This window comes from Balaenoptera borealis, assembly GCF_965194805.1.
Source record: "Balaenoptera borealis genome assembly, chromosome: 20".
Classification (NCBI taxonomy): domain Eukaryota; kingdom Metazoa; phylum Chordata; class Mammalia; order Artiodactyla; family Balaenopteridae; genus Balaenoptera; species Balaenoptera borealis.
In genome coordinates, this window is record NC_138879.1 from 48,219,747 (window position 1) to 48,240,133 (window position 20,387).

The 20,387-nt window shown below is 42.7% G+C and overlaps 1 protein-coding gene across 2 annotated transcripts in view; it reads left to right on the top strand.

The window, feature by feature from the left end:
* Positions 1-19,819, top strand: part of RPA1 (replication protein A1) — a 52,485-nt gene extending 32,666 nt beyond the window's left edge. For both annotated transcript variants that reach the window (XM_082370674.1, XM_082370675.1), the window contains 12 exons: positions 1,696-1,788; positions 4,052-4,184; positions 5,358-5,460; positions 7,072-7,140; positions 7,287-7,479; positions 7,638-7,777; positions 8,202-8,350; positions 11,411-11,543; positions 13,862-14,038; positions 14,571-14,678; positions 17,141-17,227; positions 18,808-19,819. In XM_082370674.1, coding sequence (XP_082226800.1) covers positions 1,696-1,788; positions 4,052-4,184; positions 5,358-5,460; positions 7,072-7,140; positions 7,287-7,479; positions 7,638-7,777; positions 8,202-8,350; positions 11,411-11,543; positions 13,862-14,038; positions 14,571-14,678; positions 17,141-17,227; positions 18,808-18,915 — 1,493 coding nt within the window. In that variant the 3' untranslated portion in view covers positions 18,916-19,819. The remainder of the gene's footprint in view (positions 1-1,695; positions 1,789-4,051; positions 4,185-5,357; positions 5,461-7,071; positions 7,141-7,286; positions 7,480-7,637; positions 7,778-8,201; positions 8,351-11,410; positions 11,544-13,861; positions 14,039-14,570; positions 14,679-17,140; positions 17,228-18,807) is intronic.
* The last annotated feature ends 568 nt before the right edge of the window (positions 19,820-20,387 follow it).

The window sequence follows — 20,387 nt, forward strand, 5'->3', positions numbered from 1 at the left end:
CTGAAGCCCATGCCCTCTAGGGCCTGCGTGCCTCAACTGCTGAGCCCCTGTGCTGCAGCTACTGAAGCCCATGCGCCTAGAGAGCCCGTGCTCCACAACAAGAGAAGCCACCGCAATGAGAAGCCCGCGCACTGCAACAAAGAGTAGCCCCCGCTCGCCGCAACTAGAGAAAGCCTGCGTGCAGCAATGAAGACCCAATGCAACCAAAAAAAAAAAAAAAAATTACAGATTAATTTTTTTCCAACCACTTGGCCCCAATACTGTTTACTGAGCAATTCATCTTTTCCCTACTGATTTAAAAAAAGGTTCACTGTAGAATTTCAGAATGTTCCTTCATAAGACACATTGTCAAAGGAGAACAGTCCTCCCAAGCAATCTCATATGACACTCTATAAATTCAGAGGTAATGGAAAAGCTAAAACGTAAACACAAAAATTCATTGTCAATAATCTTGGCTCTTTTTTCCCTGTAAATGAGGCCTCTCAATTTTTCTCTCTATAGGAAGAACTAAATAAACAGTTCTGTTTAACCCTTTTAATTTGATGCTAAATTAATTTTACTCTAATGGCACTGTTAACTCTCATTTAGTTGTACCAGTTAAGAGTACCTTTGGCAGGAGGAAAGGAAATCAGTGTGCAGTGTGCCCATGTGAGTTAGGGCCTTGGAAAACCCAGCAGGAATAAACTCAGTGGTGGAAGAAGCAGAGGCAAGGCGGCAGGCAGGGAGCTTTTCCAGGGGTGCTCACCATGTCTGTTCTTAGGGCTCTCTAGGATATGTTTTGAGCTGCACTTGTGTGCTGCAAGCACTCTTAGTGAGCAGCCCAGATTGGGTTGACTTCTACTTTTAGTGCCAATCACAAAGGCAACATCAAATTCCATAAATCTATTATTTTTTTAAAGTAAGTGTATTTTTGCAATTTTAACATTCTTCAGTTTCATAAACATTTGCAGAAGGGGTGAGGGGCAAATAAATACTCTGATGGTGTGGCATTTCTTATTTTCTGCTTGAGAGACATGTTCGTTTCCCCTCCTTTTCCTTTTAATCTTACTGTCTCCCCGCCACAGCTGCTTCTGAACTCCATCCTCATCTCTCCTGCTGTGACAGTTCACTAGCCTTCACAGTACCGAAGGCGCTTTCAACTCTTATTTTCCACCAACTGTCAGTTGCAAAATAAGGTTGCTTTGTTTGGGAGGGAAAGGGTAGAATCCTTTCTGAATGTCTTCTTTCCCTTTGAAGCAGGAGCACTTCAGAGACAATTGAACTGCTTTTAGGTTTTTGTTACCACCCAGCTTTTTCTTCTGATAGATCCTGCCGTGAACACAGTTCTGTTGATAACATCGATTTGTTGCTATGGAAATAGTGGTAATGTCACAGATTCAGCTCAGTGACTTTACTTCAGGTTCACGCGGGAGAAATGGGCAAGGCTTTAGGGGAGAACCTCATTAAAACTAAAAGCTATCAATTATAAGCAGGTGAAAGGTAAATGGAGCCAGCCTTTTAGGTAATGAAAACATAAGTGTGAACCCCTAGCACATTCGCTGCATGCAGTTGAGTGCCCCAGCGTGAATTCCAACCCACAAGAGTCTTTGACAAAATCACAAATTTACACTTCCTCAGAGTATTTCTTCTACTTAAGTTTAAGTCTCTTAACCCAAATTACTTGCACTAAAATGGTCTTTCTCTTTTGATCACTAGGGCACGGACAACAGCCAGTAGTTCCTCCTCCAGTCTCAGCAGCAAGTCCGCCAGCCAGCAGGCCCCAGCAACAGAATGGGAGCTCGGGAGTGGGTGAGGCTGCCACGTGAGGATGCGTGCTGATTGTGTGTGGCAGGCTTTCGAATGATGGTTTGAAATTTAATCTGAGACTAAAGGGAGTTTTCAAAATGCTATTCCTGACAGTTGCTTCTTGCAAAGAATAATTCCAGTTCTTCTTGGAATTATTGTAAAGTGTGTGATTGAAAAAATGATTAAAGACTGTCTTTTAAAGATACATAATATGCTTTTTTTAAAAAAAATCAGAATGATACACTGTTCTTTGTTAACAGTTTATCTGGTAGTTTCTCACTTACACCGTCTTGACTTTGTGAATTACATACCTTTTAAATTCTCGCCTTTTAACTCTTTAGGATCCGCTTATTAAATTTGGCTTGTCTGTCTCCAGGTTTCCCATCTGGGGCTCTTGTGGGTATTTATCTTAGCTTGAAGACAGTATCATTTATGTTGGTCATAGGTCCTGCTTCTCTGTCTCACGGATGAGAAATAGTTTCTTCTTTTTAACTTTCTCTGGAGCAGGTCCTGAGAGGCTGTAATGGACTCATCTTGTTTACTTTCTGGCCTTTGCTTTAGGAACCGCCTCATGTGGGATGTCACCATTGAAAATTATGATTTGTAGAGTTTGGTTGGAATTTATTTTTAGAGTTTCTTTTTTCTGTCCCAGCTTCACATACACCACCTATTCCCCTCCCCTCAACTATTAGTTTCTGTTTCTCAGTGCTAAGATTCTAAGAAAAGCAGGGTTAAGACGTCACTGATGTTTCTGTGAAACTTGCAGGACATAAGTCTTTTTCCCCATTAGTCTTTGATGTTTTTATCTACCTTGCAAGAGCTAGCTATCTTCTATCCATCTCCCTTTCTAAGTGGATCTATTTATACAGAACTCTCAAATTATGTACTGTTGAAGGGGGGTGGTAGAATAGATAATCTAAAATGGTAAATACCCTAATAGTCACTTCCTTATTAGGCTAAAATACAAATAGTATGTTATTCTTCTTCCCACCCCCCACCCCTACAGATTTATCTTTCCAGTTGTCTATCTTTGGCTTATATTGAGATTGATTTTAAAAAATCAGTTAACATTCCCATAACACATAACTGGGTGCTGAAAGAAAACGGACTGGAAGTGTATGAGGGGAGGCTGCCTGCCAGCGTGAGAACTGGATGTGTGTGTGTTTTGTGTAATTGTGTATTGTATACTAGGTATGTATAGACACACATAGATATTCTGCAGAGTATGTGTACTTCCTTGTGTCACCTTGAGGTAATTGTTACTGTTGTGTGTGTAGTCGTTTCTTGACTCCCCAGTTAGAAGAGAAAATTTGAAGATCTGGGACCATGTATGTATATTTTTTACTAAGTGCTACAAATGCCTAGAATAGTGCAATACGGGCTGTGGAAACTCAATAAATAAATGCCAAGTAATGGAAGATTTACATTTCTAGCCAGATGCCATTCTGAAGAAATGTTTTGATATAGAATATATGAAATCATTGGACGAAATTATCTTTTCTGAATTTGGAGGTTGAAGCTTTATAGAAACAGCATGCATGTAAAAGATTTCATCTGCTTACAGGCTTTACGTAATTACGTATCCTTCCCAAGTGCAAGACAGCTTCTTAGGCTTGGATAAAGGAGTCAAGAAGGGGTCCCGAAAGCCAGCCACCTACTTGTCTTGAACCGAAAACTGATTCTTGCCCTTTGCTCCCAACTAACCCCAATCCCGTACACTTCATTCTAGACTTTCCGTGCCTGTAAGACCAGTTGAGAACTGGGAGTTTTCTGGGGATGTTTTGAGGCGATATATTTGTGATAGGTATCCTTCACCTCAGATGGTTCACCCACTGTGTCCCTTAATTCCTAGCATTTCCTTTTGCTTTTTCTCTTATGCAACTAGTGACTTGTCATCAGTTTTACCAGTCAAGAAGGTTGATTTTCTTTCTCTGACCCATTATCCTGCCTGTTGATACACGGGAGAAGTTTAAGAGGGTTGACCTCCGAAATAGCAGTGTCTGGATTCATTACCATTATTATCTTGACCTCAGGGCGTAAGTCAGCAGATACAGTCGTGAACATCTGTGTGCCCAGCCTTCATCCTAGATCTGCCTCTAGCCTCCTATTTCAGTCTCTGTTTGATGTCCAGATCTCTTGATTATTTAAAAGGAAAAACTTTGTCTCTCATCTTGTATGATGTCACTAGTAATTGAGAGTTCTTGCAAAGCTTACTATAAAATTTAAATAAAATAATGATTGTCCTTCTTTGTGTTTGTTTTTAAAGGTACCACTGTATCTAAGATTTTTGGTGCCTCAAAGACATTTGGAAAACCTGGAGGTACCAGCCTAGGGAACACCTCCGGGGGAACACAGGCCAAAGTGGTACCCATTGCCAGCCTCACCCCTTACCAGTCCAAGTGAGTTATTTCATGGAATAAGTTCAGAAGGGACTTAGAAAAGAATATAAGAGGTTATGGGCTCTTGAGTTACTTGTATGTGAACTTCAGGATTACCACACATAAAATAGGTTTCCTCCTTTTTTTTTTCTCTAGAGGGGGAGGAGATAACAAATTGTGGCAACCTTTAACTCTCAATAAAAGAATGGCAAAAAGAGCAATCATCCATAGCCTATGGAATTTCATTCGTTTTAAAAGAATTTGAAATTTAAAAGATTTAATGTTTCAAGAATCAGTTGGTAGTCCTATGAGTAAGAATAAATTTTCTAATTCAGAAGGTATTTCATCTTATCATATAAATAGGTGACTTTTAGTCTAAAAATTATTACTCTGATTTAGTTGGCTAAAAGAATCTGTGCTGTTTGTATTAACCATAGTAATATAACCTGAACAGATATTTCTTTTATATGACTTCTTTCCATTCAAAATTAATTTTAGCTGCGGAAAATTAGTGAGTACTCATTTCAGAATTCTTTCAGATATGTTTTTGTTTGTTCTTCAATTCTTTGCAATATAGGGAAGATCTGTTCCCCTGTGAAATTATGAGTAAGGTAGCTAATGTGCCCAGCACCTATATTCAGGATGGGCACTAGGACTGGATGTCAGACCTTGTGCCTCCTTTTTTAGTGGCCTCTGTCTGAGGTCATAGTGCTTGAGGGTGTTTTCTTTTGGTGCCTGAACCAACACCGCGTTCCATACCCCTGTATTTATATTCAGTGTGTCTTGGAAACGAGACAGAAGTTTGACTTCAGTTATATCAGCTCCCATGATTGAAAATAGTGGCAAAATATAATTGCTGGTATTACTGCATTTTCTAGCTTAGAACCTTTCATTAAGGGGATAGTGTTGCCTTGGTGATGCTTTTTGGAGAAGGGAGAGCGTTCATAAATTTACTTATTTGACAGGAGAATGAGTCAGTGTTAAATCACCTTGTGTGTTTTACTATTTGCTTATTCTACAAACTGTCAAACCTGGATGTCATCGTGGGGTTTTAATTAGCTGGATTAAAATACAGCTTACACTGAAAAATGGAATATGCATAAGATAAGAAAGACTATAAGAAGATGATAGGGAACCTTTCAGATCTTTCCCAAGTAAGACTCCAAACACTAATATAATCTATTTGGTTTTTAGGTGGACTATTTGTGCTCGTGTTACCAACAAAAGTCAGATCCGTACCTGGAGCAATTCCCGAGGGGAAGGGAAGCTTTTCTCTATAGAACTAGTTGATGAGAGTGTGAGTATCTGTCAAGTGGGGAAAGAGGAGTCTTCGACTCTGAGAAACAGAGGGCCCATCTCTGTGCAGGCCTGTGAGGTGAAAAACAATAGTAAACCAAGAAGAAACACGATTCTTCTTGTTTTTCTTCTATTGTAGTCTTCTGATGCTGTCTGGGGGCAAAGGGTTAAAGTCATAAATAAAATCCTTGATCTCAAACGAAAGCATTTGTTGCAGTAGAAATTAGTTTTCTAAAGGTAAGTAGCCTCACGGGCAGGAGAAACCAGAGACACTGTCTGACTTGCTGGCAGGCTTAGTTGAAGCCCCAGGGGGTTATATCTGCTTAGGAGCCAAGTGGAGCTTTGGGCCACAGCAGAAGGCATGCAGCAGCCTTGATATGTGATAAGTGATCAGTTTTGTGGGAGATGGATTCTGGCTGTGCAGACACTATATGCTTTTCTTTCTTTTTTTTTTTTTTTTTTTTAAATAAATTTATTTATTTATTTTTGGCTGCGTTGAGTCTTCACTGCTGCACACGGGCTTTCTCTAATTGCGGCGAGCGGGGGCTACTCTTCGTTGCGGTGCACAGGCTTCTCATTGCCGTGGCTTCTCTTGTTGCGGAGCACGGGCTCTAGGCGCGCAGGCTCAGTAGTTGTGGCGCACGGGCTCTAGAGCGCAGGCTCAGTAGTCGTGGCGCATGGGATTAGTTGCTCCGCAGTATGTGGGATCTTCCCAGACCAGGGATCGAACCCTTGTCCCCTGCACTGGCAGGCGGATTCTCAACCACTGTGCCACCAGGGAAGTCCCTCTATATGCTTTTCTTAAACAAGACCAAACCATGATGAAGAGACGAAAAATCCACGTTGTGGAGTCTCCACAAAGTCTTGTCATGCTATTTCTCTGTCCATTAGTTTTGTTTATAACTCCTAATGTATACTTCAAGCATTCTTTTCAAACTGCTGCATATTTCCTATTTGTTCAAACCTCTAACAGGGCCGAAAAAAACAGTTGGTTTGTTTTAATTTTTTTGTTTGTTTTTCGAAGATGGGATAATACCCTAAAATGTATTGACTGTGAGGGCAGAATCGGTGTCAGAACCTAATTTTTTTTTACCAAATTATTGGTCTCATCTGTCATTTGGCTAAAAATTCAGCTGTTAATTTAAGTTTCTTCTCCATCTGTAGCATTTTGACTGATGGAAAAGTAAAAGTGAAAATCCAATCACAAGCAACTTGAAAGTATGCCTTGTTTTTAACATTTTTGGCAGTGACTCCTGAGTATGAAGTAATTCCTCGCTGGGTGCAAACGTGAGGGAAACTGGTGAATCACAGTGGCTCAGCACACTTCCCTGGGGGCTTCAGTCGTGTCACTCAGTGTTCGAAAATTTTTATTTATTTATTTATTTATTTAGGTTTCTAACTTGAGGTGAATGAAGCACAATAACGGGATCAACCAGTTAAACTTGGGTTGTTTCATTAGGGTTACTAACTTGAATATGTGACCATGAGCTGTGTGTTTCTGAGGTGACTGTGCTACTGCTTTAAAGATGTCGTTTTGACACTAAGATGTCCTGTTTTTCACTGGTAAAACTTGAACTCCCCAATTCTAACCTGTTCTCGCACGCTCCTGCAGGGCGAAATCAGAGCGACTGCTTTCAATGAGCAAGCGGACAAGTTCTTTCCTCTTATTGATGTGAACAAGGTACAGTAGCATGGAGTCTAGATCGGGAACAGCCAAGCGGCGGGGTGAGGGGGTGCTGTCTGTTGGAGAGCTATGTGATCTGTAAAGGGTTTTTATATCCGATTTGATGGCCTATCCCACGTTCCATAGCTTGGCCTCTTTTACAGGTCTATTACTTCTCTAAAGGCACCCTGAAGATCGCCAACAAACAATTCACAGCCGTCAAAAACGACTATGAGATGACCTTCAATAATGAGACTTCTGTCATGCCCTGTGAAGATGGTCATCATTTACCCACAGTTCAGTTTGATTTCACAGGGATTGGTGACCTAGAGAGCAAGTCTAAAGACTCACTTGTAGGTAAGTATGTGTGTGAGAATGAAGAGAGTGGTGATTATTAGTTGTGTTTGCAACATACAGGGGAGGCTTGAGACCTCAGTGCTTGCTGTCCAACCTCTGGTCATGCTGTAGTGGGAGCCTTGACCATCTCTTGCTAAAACGTTGTGCCTGTGTTTTAGACGTAATCGGGATCTGCAAGAGCTATGAAGATGTCACTAAAATCACAGTGAAGTCTAACAACAGAGAAGTCTCTAAGAGGAATATCTATTTGATGGACATGTCAGGGAAAGTGGTGAATGCTACTCTGTGGGGAGAAGATGTGAGTACCCGCGTTGAGTGGTCAGAGCATGTGCAGAGAGGCGAAGACGTAAAGAGCTTCCAGGGTGGTGGTCTTGCCCCGGAAGCTGTGGGGCTTTGGCTGTGTCGGCTGTGTAGACCCTTCCTAATGAAGGGTTGGACTATCTGGGGAGTATTTGAAAACATTTATTTGGTTTACTTCTGTGAGATTTGCTATGATTTAGATTTTACATAGTGAAACGCTCTTTCCTCTAATTCTCGATTAGTTTTGATGTATCTCTGAGCAGATTCTTGTGTGTGAGGTCCTCTTGTATAGATTCCATGTGCCATTTATTGCATTCACTCTACTGTTGGCTGTTTCCTTTGTTTTCTGTAAAAATGTTCTGTGCATTCTTCCTGCTAGTGACAATTGTTTGTATTTGTTTGTTGTCTTTGTTGTTATGCAGGCTGATAGATTTGATGGTTCTAGACAACCCGTGATGGCTATCAGAGGAGCGAGAGTTTCTGATTTTGGTGGACGGAGCCTCTCTGTACTGTCTTCAAGTACCGTCATTGTGAACCCTGACATCCCAGAGGCCTACAAGCTTCGTGGATGGTAGGTTTTATGGGGCTAAACACAAGGGTTAGTTGAGCCTTAGTTTGGAGAAGAGCTGGTTCTTTTGGTTCCCACGATCGGTATATGAGCTGTCTGCCAAGCAGAGAGCTTCGTTTCTGAGTGGAGCAGTGCCTCTATTTCTTGGAGACAATGTGCCTTCTGAGAGGATGGCTCTAAAGCCCTTCAACTGACAGACCTGTAATCCCATGACAAACCTGGAGAGTCGCAGGGAGCAATTAGGACGGGAATGCTGCCTGCCGACCTTGATCCTGTGAAGCAGGTGAGGCCGGCGGTAGCAGCTGTATGGTGAAGCTCTGTGAGCGGCGGCGTCTTTCTTTTCATGACTCAAAGCTGTGGGCTTCTGCGGCGTCGGGGGAGAGAGTGCTTCTTGCTCCGTCCAGTCTCTGGTGCCGATTGCATCTTCTAGTATGTATTCACTGGACTCTGATCAAGTGCGGTGGGCACAATGGGCCTTTGTGGGCATCGCGTTGTTATTCATGGAGCACTCGGGGGATGAGGAGAGCCTACTAAGATCTCCTCGCTATGTCTAGCTGTTTAGGGTGTTAAAACTCTGCCTTAAAAGAGCACTTCAAACTGAAGCGTGGTGTGCAAGCATTGATGTGGTCAGGGAAAGCCCTGGAACTAGCTTGAGCTTAAATACTTTGTGTAGCTGCGGTCACACGAGGGAGTCTTAGGGTTTGAGTGACTAAGGAATTAGCTCATATTACATACTCCCCACTTTCGTTTGAGCCTCATGTGAACCAGTTGCACTAGTATTTGAATAGTTTCATGAAATATCTACTGGCATGACCATGTCACTTAAGCCAGCCTTGTGCATGTGGTCCCTGTGGATCTGTATTTAACTCTTCTGGTAGCTGGCATTGCATTATAAGGGAAGGCCCATTCGTTAATAACCTGACCAGACGTAATCACAGCTTTGGTTTGTTCTTATTGCTTGATTTCCTTTCAGGCTCTGGAGCTCGACCTCAGTTTAATTGCGTGCCCACATTAAGGTCTTCATATTTTTCTTGTCGATAACTGTGATCCCAGTCAACATAAAAAGACATGGCTGCCTCTAGAATAAAAGAACTTGGCATTGATCAAAGAGAAGCTCAGTGTACACGTCCCACCTAGGCAAGGACTGGAGATGTTTAGATCTTGGTTGCAACGATGTGGAGTTTTTACTGTAAGAAGGGCTGCCTCTCTCCTTGCTCTGTTGACTCCGGATAGCTGTCTTCGGTGGCAAATGTCTCCTTGGAGTTTTTGAAACCGTAAACTCATGTAGCTAGTTGTGGTGAAACAGATTTATGGACCTTGCTGTGCCTCTGTGACAGATTTAGGCGCTGATCTGACAGAACAAAAAGGCAATTGTCTGCAGCTTAGGGCAGCATCCATTCTGTTCCACGCTCTCTTTTTAAGGAGCCTGTTCTGTATGTGGTTACTTCTAGTTACCCTCCTTTTGGGTGACATTGGCATGTTTTTAATCTCAGACTGACTCTTCCCTGCCACAAGTATGTTTCTGAGACACTTCCTCTCGGGCCCCCTTTCCTTCATATTAGCTGATATTTGATCAAGAAATGTAATCAATTTTATAATAATTTAACATAAATTAATTTCAACTTTAATAACGGCATAAATGGGACTTCCCTGGCGGCGCGCCCAGTGGTTAAGAATCTGCCTTCCAATGCAGGGGACGTGGGTTCGATCTCTGGTCCAGGAAGATCCCACATGCCGCGGAGCAACTAAGCCCGTGCGCCACAACTACTGAGCCTGCACTCTAGAGCCCGTGAGCCACAACTACTGAGCCCGCGTGCCACAACTACTGAAGCCCGTGCGCCTAGAGCCTGTGCTCTGCAAAAGGAGAAGCCACAGCAATGAGAAGCCCGCGCACCACAACAAAGAGTAGCCCCCGCTCGCTGCAACTAGAGAAAGCCCCCGTGCAGCAACAAAGACCCAACACAGCCAAAAATAAAATTAAAAATAGAAAATAACTTAAAAAATATATATATATATGTGTGTGTGTATATATATATATATAGAGAGAGAGAGAGAGAGAGAGAGAGAGAGAGAGAGAGAGAGAGGCATGAGTAAAATCTCGCTAGGAAGGTAAATCTACAAGGAAACAGATAAATACCTTCTAATAAATTACTTTGAATCATATAATCTTTTGAAATTATACCAGGCTTAAAAGATCTTTCACCATGGGAACACTTTTTGCTACCCTGTTAAAATATGTCAACTGTCCCCTTCTATCCTGATGCATTTCAGTGATGATAAAAATGCAGCTGCTGAGCAAGAATGAGCATCAGTAGCCCAAAGAACTATACCACAGCTCTCCATTGTTGCCTTTTTTGTTGTTGACTTTCTGGGTTACTGTTTTTAGGCCTTGGGCCCTCTGGCCAGCGTTGATATGCAAGGCTCATTTAAGAAAAGTTTCTGTGGTAGTTGGGCACTGTCTTTCTTGACCACTGGGGGGCATCAGAGCAATTGAGATAAAAAAGAGGTCATTCCATTTCTTCAGTAGACTTAAGATACAATGAGGAAGATAGTACCATCAGCTCACTTGGCCATGACCTGTGAAAGTTGGGTGGGGGGGCTTCCCTGGTGGCGCAGTGGTTAAGAATCCGCCTGCCAATGCAGAGGACGCGGGTTCGAGCCCTGGTCCGGGAAGATCCCACATGCCGTGGAGCAACTAAGCCCATGTGCCACAACTACTGAGGCTGCTCTAGAGACCGTGAGCCACAACTGCTGAGCCTGCGTGTCACAACTGCTGAGCCCGCGTGCCACAACTACTGAAGCCCGCACACCTAGAACCCGTGCTCCGTAACAAGAGAAGCCACCACGGTAAGAAGCCCACATACTGCAACGAAGAGTAGCCCGCGCTCGCCGCAACTAGAGAAAGCCCGCGCAACGAAGACCCAGCGCAGCCAAAAAAAAAAAAAGAAAGAAAGAAAGAAAAAAAAGAAGTTGGATGGGGAGTGGATAGCCCGTATATAACATGTAGGAGCAAGTATCATATTCAGTAAGCATATATAGTGCCTGTTATTCTTTGTTTTTCAGGTTTGACTCGGAAGGACAAGCCTTAGCTGGCGTTTCCATCTCTGATCTAAAGAGTGGAGGAATAGGAGGGAGCAACACCAACTGGAAAACTTTATATGAGGTTAAATCAGAGAACTTGGGCCAAGGTGACAAGGTATCTGCATTCCTAACTTTCTTCACAAAAGCATGTAAAATGTGCGAGACAATAGTTTTCAGATCCCAGTTCTGGTACCAGCTGTTAGACCTTAATTCAGAGCTATGAGTCTTACCTGGGGCTCTGCCCAGAGCATGGCGTGATGGTTGAGGATCCCAGCCAGAATGAAGGAGCTGTGCTTTCTAATAGGAGTATGTTACATCCCTCAGGTAGGTTGAGGCAGAAAGATGTTCAAGCTTTGACTTAGAGAGTTGTGTAGTTCTCAGAGGGATCTTAGCGAAGTGGTAGTAATCAGGTTGTGTATTTTATGAACTGCCTTCGGGTCCATATTTCTTTTCTCTGATTGTTCCTGCAAACTGAAATGCCCGTATATGAAGAAGGTGGCTTTTGAGATTATAGCTCACACCGAGCATTAGTCAGTCCCAGCATCAGACATCGGGCGGTTCACATGTGCCCTCACTGGCTGTAGAATATTAACGTCTCGTGGGCTGAGCACTGCTGGTATTCTCTGACAAGAATGGCTCTGGTATTTGACTTTAGTTGCAACTTCCCTTTCAATGTTTGTATTTAATGACCCTCCTCCCATCTTAATCTAAACCTGTATTCTGTCAAGCAGTTCAATATTTAAATCATTTATTTCTCCTTTATGCTCCCCAAACCAATAATTCCTGCTTTATTATTTTCATATTATACAATATAGTTTTTATTCCTTACTGTCTCATTTCGCTATACTCTCTTATTCATCATTGTCAATGACTGCAATTCATAATGCTGTTATACAGCATCCTGAGAATGAAACATTGGACAGATCTGTGTCTCTTGTCAACCAGTTTCTTTCTTAGATCTAGGGGTAGACAGTATGTAACAAGAAATCAGGCCTAGAGAATACCTGTTCGCACCCAAACTTTCAAGTCACACTTTGAATCTGGACCTTACCTGGAAATACAGAAACACCCTTCAGGCATTCTCCTCAGAGACTCTCCTTCTCTAGGGCCTTTTAGAGTGAGGATTTGCCCGAGCTCTTTAAACATCCACCATATTGTTTTGCCTCTTCTGTTCTGAAACATCAGGAAGCCCCAGAGGCTGCTGACCTGGCCCTGAATTGAGTACACCCAGAGGGAACTGCTTGCCCCCCAAAATTATTCATCCCGTATCCTTTCCATGAGAGTTAAAAGGCGAAGCAAATAGCAACATAAAGGCCATGCACATGACTTGGCCCTTGCTACACTTATCAGGAACGACTCCACTTTGAAGACACTTGTTCAGTCTTTTTGCATTCTAAATTTGATGACTTAGACCAGGGGTTCACAAACAGGCCCACGGGCCATATCCAGCCTGCTGCCTGTTGTAAATACAAGTGCACTGAAACCAGCCACCCGCTCTCATCTCCGTACTGTCTGTGGACGATCTTGCACCACAGCAGCAGGGTGAGTGGCTGCAACAAAGACTGTGACCCAATGGCTTGTAAAGCCTGAATTAGTTACTGTCTAGCTTTTTACAGAAAAAGCTTGCTGACACCTGGCCAAATAAAGTTGAATATAGACGCTAGAAATCATTGCTGTTGTTTTTTTGTTTTTGTTTTTGTCTTTTTTAAGAAATTCACGTTCTTTTATTTATTTATTTATTTATTTGTGGCTGTGTTGAGTCTTCGTTTCTGTGCGAGGGCTGTCTCTAGTTGCGGCAAGTGGGGACCACTCTTCATCGCGGTGCGCGGGCCTCTCACCATCGCGGCCTCTCTTGTTGCGGAGCACAGGCTCCAGACGCGCAGGCTCAGTAGTCGTGGCTCACGGGCCTCGTTGCTCCGTGGCACGTGGGATCTTCCCAGACCAGGGCTCGAACCCGTGTCCCCTGCATTGGCAGGCAGATTCTCAACCACTGCGCCACCAGGGAAGCCCCATTGCTGTTGTTTTTAATGTGGGCGGAATGGTTGAACATAACTGTGCTAGATTTTACTGCATTCCTCTGTATTTCCTGGTTCTGTTACCTTTGGAGAGTCAGAGGAACAGGAGGAACAAGTCTTTGTCTCTTGAAGTCTTTGTCTGTCATATAATGTTTCAGTTTTAATCAATTTAGTCTAATTTAGAATTAATTCTTTTATTGTTAAGGAATAATATGCTTTATAACTTGGTTTATTACCTTCATGGGTTTTATAATCAGCACAAGTGACTTCTAAAAATGTAGAATGAATTATTCCGAGTAATCACATTGTGATCATGAGAATTAGAATATGTAAACACTTACTCCTCATGTGTAAGGGCAAGTCCAGTCCTGAACATAAGCCTGTGCTCTGTGTCTCATGTCACTCTTTTCTCCTGAAGCCCGACTATTTTAGCTCTGTGGCGACAGTGGTGTATCTTCGCAAAGAGAACTGTATGTACCAGGCCTGCCCAACTCAGGACTGCAATAAGAAAGTGATTGATCAACAGAATGGATTGTACCGCTGCGAAAAGTGTGACAGTGAATTTCCCAATTTCAAGTACCGCATGATCCTGTCAGTAAGTAGAATGGGTGGATGAGGACCACTGTGGTGTTTCTTGAGTCCGTACCACATGCCTGGCACTGTCTCTTAGTTCAGGCTTTCAAATTGTCTGGGATGCCAGCAGTGACTGAGAGCTGTCTTATGGAGTGCCTCCTGGTGACTGAAGGATGTACAATTTAAAATGCAGAGGACTTTGGTGGCTTGTTTAAAACCTTTAGTCCAAAGGCCATTGTGGCTGGAGGGCCACTGAGTCCATTGTGCCCAGATTCTGTGTCTGAAGGAGAGTTTAGCTGGGCTGTATCTCCACTGAGATCTGAAATCACACATCCACACCACATCGTGTTCCTGTTGTGATCCAGACCTACATTTTGAACTTCTTTCGTGGATGCTTTTTACATTCTTTGGAAAGAATATGGCATATATAGTGGAAATGGGTTTTTTCCCTAGAAATTATTTTAATGAGTAGAAAAAGTTAATCTCCCAGTCTCCTTAGTGTGTCTTCCTTTTATTATTTCTTTGCTGAAATAACATAGAGTTGTGTTTTTTAGGTAAATATTGCTGATTTTCAAGAGAATCAGTGGGTCACATGTTTCCAGGAGTCTGCAGAGGCCATCCTTGGACAAAGTACTGCTTATCTTGGGGAGTTAAAAGAGAAGGTCAGCCGCGTCTTGTATCATTATTGTAATAGTTCCCATGCTGTAACACTTACCCATTTTTTGCTCTTTAATATTTTTTGGTTTGTTGCTTTTGGGTGTTGTATAGTTTCTCACTGATGATTATTTGAGAGCTCATCCGATTCTGTCTAATTGTGTCCACCTTGGATGTGCTAACAATGAGGCATGAAGTAGTGTCTATAAAATGCTTTAAAAACAGCACTTTCCAGCATTTTTTTCTCCTGTTACTGTTAGCACACCAAGAATTGGTGTGCCTGCAATCACTTGAGATCTGGAAGGTGTCTTCTGAAATAAGCTGAAGTACAGATGTGCCTTTTTTTTTTTTTTTTTTTTTTTTTGAGTCTGTGTTGGACTTTAAGTCCATTATGGTTTATCCATTATGGTTTATCCCGGGACATTGAATAGTTCCCTGTGCTACAGTAAGACCTTGTTATCCATTCTGAATGTAATAGTTTACATCTACTAACCCCAAACTCCCAGTCCATCCCTCTCCCCCCACCTCTCCCCACCTTGGTAACCACAAGTCTGTTCTCTGTGTCTGTGAATCTGTTTCTGCTTTGTAGATAGGTTCATTTGTGTGATATTTTAGATTCCACATGTATGGTATTTGTCTTTCTTTTTCTGACTTAAAAAATCTCTAGTTGCATCCATGTTGCTGCAAATGGCATTATTTCGTTCTTTTTTATGGCTGAGTAGTATTCCATTGTGTATATGTACCACATCTTTATCCATTCCAGATGTGCCTTTTTAATGTAATAAACAGTTTTCTGAAAAGTTGAGTCAAATCCTCGTTTAAATTCACGTATAAGGTACTTGCTTATTTCATGTTGTCAGATGGAATTCTTACGAAGTAGCTTTCTTTCATAAGATAACTTTCTCTATTTCATTTTTGTAAATTAGTATTTTCACATATTAGTTTTATTTAATTCAGGGAATAGATTACTAATTATCCTAAACTTAAGAAAGGTACTTGCTCAGATAAAACATGTAAAGACCAATAAAAGCTATATATTCTGGGCCACACAAATTAGCATCTATCTGTAGATTTTTTTCCCCTGTTTTCCTCCAAATCGGTTAGGATACTTATAAAAGCCACTAACAAAAAAAGGATTTGTCATTTGTTTTGGTGTGTGTGTGTTTTTCTTTTCTGTCTTCTCTTCTGTCCGTTTGGCTCTGCCCCTGTGTCTCTTTGAAATTGTCCATGAGCTCTCTAAAAATAATCCCAACAAACCCTTTTACAGAAATAACTGGAATTGACTTTAAAGTATGATGGTATCTTTTATCTGTTTTGCCTGGTCCTCTATTTTCATACCAGATTTTAAGGCTTGAGGCAGCCTTTCAGGATTTTTTATGAGCTTATTACATTTGGCTGGTTTCACTGCCAGTGAATGAGGACATATAGAAATTCTTTCCTCAGGAACCATGATATTCTTGGAGTATGCGCTCCATGCTTTCACTGATCTTGAAAGAATGATGGCAGCTGGTATGATTTTCTGAAGGTTTAACACATTGTTTTATTTACATACCCGAAAGCCTGAGGACTGTGTGTGTGTGTGTGTAGTAACCTTTACACAAAACAGTTCTATATATAATAAAGCTATTTTCATGTTTCAAGTGGCTTGCAAAGAACTATTTTTTAAAAAGTTCCTGTACATTTATTTTATGCATATTTATATAAAATGCTTTCTCTGATCCCTCTCTGTTTACCAGACTTTTTTTTTTTTAATTCAGAAGGTTAATCAAATAGTATTTGAGGGACCAGAGAAAGAGGGAGAGAGGAGTATCGTTTTTAAACTTTTTCCCTAACCTTTGCCTACTTTTCCTGTCTTCCTCACTTCCTCACCAAATCCATAGCTGTAAATCCAGAGGCTGAAATAATGCATATGAAAACTTGAACTTTTTTCTGAGTGTATCCTCCCATTCTTAATTTGTGATGAAGATAGGAGCCTCAGATCTATTCCATCACAGACTTTTAAAGTTTAGAAATGTGTTTCCTAAGAGTGTTTCAGTTTTTTTTTATTGTGGTAAAATATACATAAAATTTACCATTTTAACCATTTTTAAGTGTAAGTTCAGTGGCATTAAATACGTTCACATTGTTGCGCAACCATCACCGTCATCAAGCTCGAGAACTTTTTCATCCTCCTAAGCCGAAACTCTGGACCCATTAAACACTAACTCTCCACTGCCCCTGGCAGCCATCATTCCACTTTCCGTCCCTATGAATTTGAGTACTCCAGGTAGAGTATTTTAATTTTTAATAAAATTCTACCTAAACAGTTTTATGTGATGAAATGTCATCTTAGTCATTCCTAAGAAATTTTAAACCACTGGGGGTGATCATTTTCTCAAGGATTTTCCTCAAAGTCTTTTCAGAAATCTTACGGACATTTTCAGATGGTCTGGTAGTTTCCATGCCTACAGTTTTACGTTTGTTTTTGCAGAACGAGCAAGCATTTGAGGAAGTTTTCCAGAATGCCAACTTTAGATCTTTTACATTCAGGATCAGGGTCAAATTGGAGACTTACAATGTAAGTAACATCACCCAGGGTGCAGGAGGGTTAGCAGTGGGGAACTGCTGTTTGTCACCCCCAGCAACATTATAGTGTTAACTGTCAGTTCCTTGCTTACTGTGTTCCAGACACAACACTAAGCACCCTGCATTTATTACGCATTGAATCTTCCCAGCACTGGGGTATCAAGCATCATCCTGTTTTCAGATGAGGAAACAGACTTAAAGAGAGGTTAAGGGTCTCGTCCAGTGTCAACATCCAGAGAAAAAATGCTATGTGGCCTTTTTTTTGGCTGTGCCGTGTGGCAAGCCAGATCTTAGTTTCCCCAGGGATCAAACCTGTGCCCCCTGCATTGGGAGTGCAGAGTCTAACCACTGGACCTCCAGGGAAGTCCCCCTGTGTGGCCTTTTCAGTTAAAACCTGGGGTTTTTTGGTTTGTGTCCCAACAAAATGGACTCACATCTTCCACATGGTTTGGGTTCTAAAGTCAGTATGTGAAACAAAGACCATATGTAGTTAAAATTACCTTGAAAATTCCTTAAATTGCTCATAACATCATACGGTTGTAAAGTCATGATGAAACAGCCTTTATTGAGTACTTACTATCTGCCAGATACCGTTCTACACTCTTTACATACATTGTCTCGCTTCATCCTGGCAGTAACCCTATGTGTAGAAACTATTGTTAGCCCCGTTTTCACCAGCAAAAAAATGTAGGCATACGGAGAATGAGTAACTTGCCTAAATTCATATGCTAGCAAGTGGCAGAGCTAATAATGGCACACAGGCAGTCCAACCTCAGAGCTTTGCTCTCAGCCATGCTTAGAAATACGACTGGGTTTAGTCAGTACAGAGCACACTGTAGTGTGTGAGCCCCTGAGCTGGCCTCACCCTGTTCTGCCTCTGCAGGCAACGTCCAACCTAGTGAACCGGCGACGGGAGAGAATTCAGAAAACTCCTCTGCTTGCCTCAGGGTTTACTCGTTCTGTTTTATTGTCAGACCTTAACCCTAATAACTGCTGATAGCTGTGCTTGGTTTTGTGAGCGTTAAATGAGACAGGGACTCCAGATGTCAGTGATACGATGTCAGGGTGGTGTCGGGAGGGAGGGATGGAAGGGTTGCTCGGTCCCTGAGTGGTGTGGACAGGGGAGGTGAAGGGCAGCGAGGTCGCCTCTCTCAGGGCTGAGGGGGACCCACGGCAGGCCTCCCTCCTCTGCCGCGGGTGCTTCTCTCCCCACAGTCCCTGCTTTCAGAGCCAGCTGTGTGGCTTTAGGAAGTCACTGTCTTCTCTGGGCTCCTGTTTCCCCCTCTGTAAAGAGAATAAATTGAACTTCATGAGCCCTCTAAGGTCCATCACACTTGGAGTCTAGGTTCCTGAGTGGGAGCACGAAGGGGTCTGTAGCGAAGGGAGGCCTTTGTCCACTCTCCCGGCCCCAGAAACTCTGCCCTGGGCTCTCGCCATCATTGTTTCTTTATTGGAATGACAGAACTCTGAACCCAGCGTGTCTTTGTGATTTCTCCTGCTGGGATCATTGAAACCATGGCCCCATGGCCACAGGCTTTCCTCCGTTCACAAATCGCTTTTCTCTTTTCAAAGGATGAGTCTCGAATTAAGGCCACTGTGATGGACGTGAAGCCCGTGGACTACAGAGAGTATGGCAGGAGGTTGATCACGAGCATCAGGAGAAACGCCGCGGCGATGTGAGCCGAGCCTGCTGACGGGGCAGGAGTTGGTAGACAGAGGGCTAAAGCGAACTGACCCCCGACCCCCGACCTCCCCCCCCGCCCCCCCGCCTGACGACTCCATTAGCTGCACGGTGCAGAGTGCCTCTCTGTGGGGGACTAAGCCATTGCCTCTTGTGCGCATCTGGGAACCCACTGGCAGCAAAGGGAAATACGCTCGGAGGGCTGTGGTGTAAACCGTGTCAGACCTGGGGGTCAGCTGGCGGGGAGTGTAGTACCAGTCACTCCCTCTGTCTTTAGGCTTTTGTCAGTTTTATTAAGATTTCATTATCTTCAACCAGGAATTATGTCACGAGTAACTGACCGTAAATCTGCAGACAGTGAAATAAATTATGTAAGTAGGGTTTCCACTTCTCCAGTGGTGACACCCCCAGGACTCGTGTCCCTTCTCAGGAGGGAGAGCCGAGGAGTGATTGTGCAGCGGAACCTGGGTGTTTCAGTAGGCGTGTCTTCCTGGAATTCAGAGGCTCTCTTTCCAGAGGTGCCACGTAGTTGTTAATGCTTGGAATGGCAATAGGGTAGAATTATTAATCAAAGTCATATCTTTTCTATCTGAAAATATCCTTCCTTCAGGGTCTAATGGACTGAGTCAGATGGGTGTGATATTAATCAAAATTGTCTCTTCTGAGGAAGGCTGATAAGCATTGACTTGCTGTCCCCTAGGGACGTCCAGGCAACTACAGAGCACTGCTTTAGTTTTCCCTTCCCTTAATGTTGCATTTCGGTTGGTATGCCTTTTCCACCTGTACATATTTCTTGCACTTGTATGTTTCTTTTCTTGATTAAAGCTATGTTAAATAGAAGGGATTTTGAAAGGAGAAGCCCTTTGTTTCCATTGCTTTGTTTAATAAACAGTATATTCTCTGCTTGTGAATCCTACTTTCTTTGAATGCAAAGGGCTCTTGTAACTGGAAAGCAATTAATTAGCCTTCATAATAAATGTTCACTGGGGGGAGATGTTAACTCATTACAAACTCGAAGATTAGTCCAAAGCATGGAGATGATTCTTCTTAATGTTTGCAACCCCGAAATGCATCTTTAAAAGAATGAAAATACCAAAAACAAAGAGCCTTTGTGCCGTGGAATGCTGATGATCTGGCACTTTGGGATTTTATTGATGTTTACACAGCAGTCTTAACACCAGCCAGGCTTTGAAATGTGAACAGACAGTGAGCTGGTAAGAAAACAGTAATTATGCTACTGGGCTTTTCAGTCGGCAAGAGCATGCCTCCTCTCTGTGTTCCTAATCATATTAATTACCTATCTGCTTGCTGCAGCCCACCACTTGGCATTTGCTGCGCACCTCTCTCCAAGCACCTAGGCAGCGTCGCAGTCTTCGTGCAGCACCAGGCCCTGGTTTTTAATCTGGGCAAGTGGGGCACGTGGAGGCCCTTGGTGGAGGCGGGCAGTGATCACGTCCTGTCTGTGTCACCC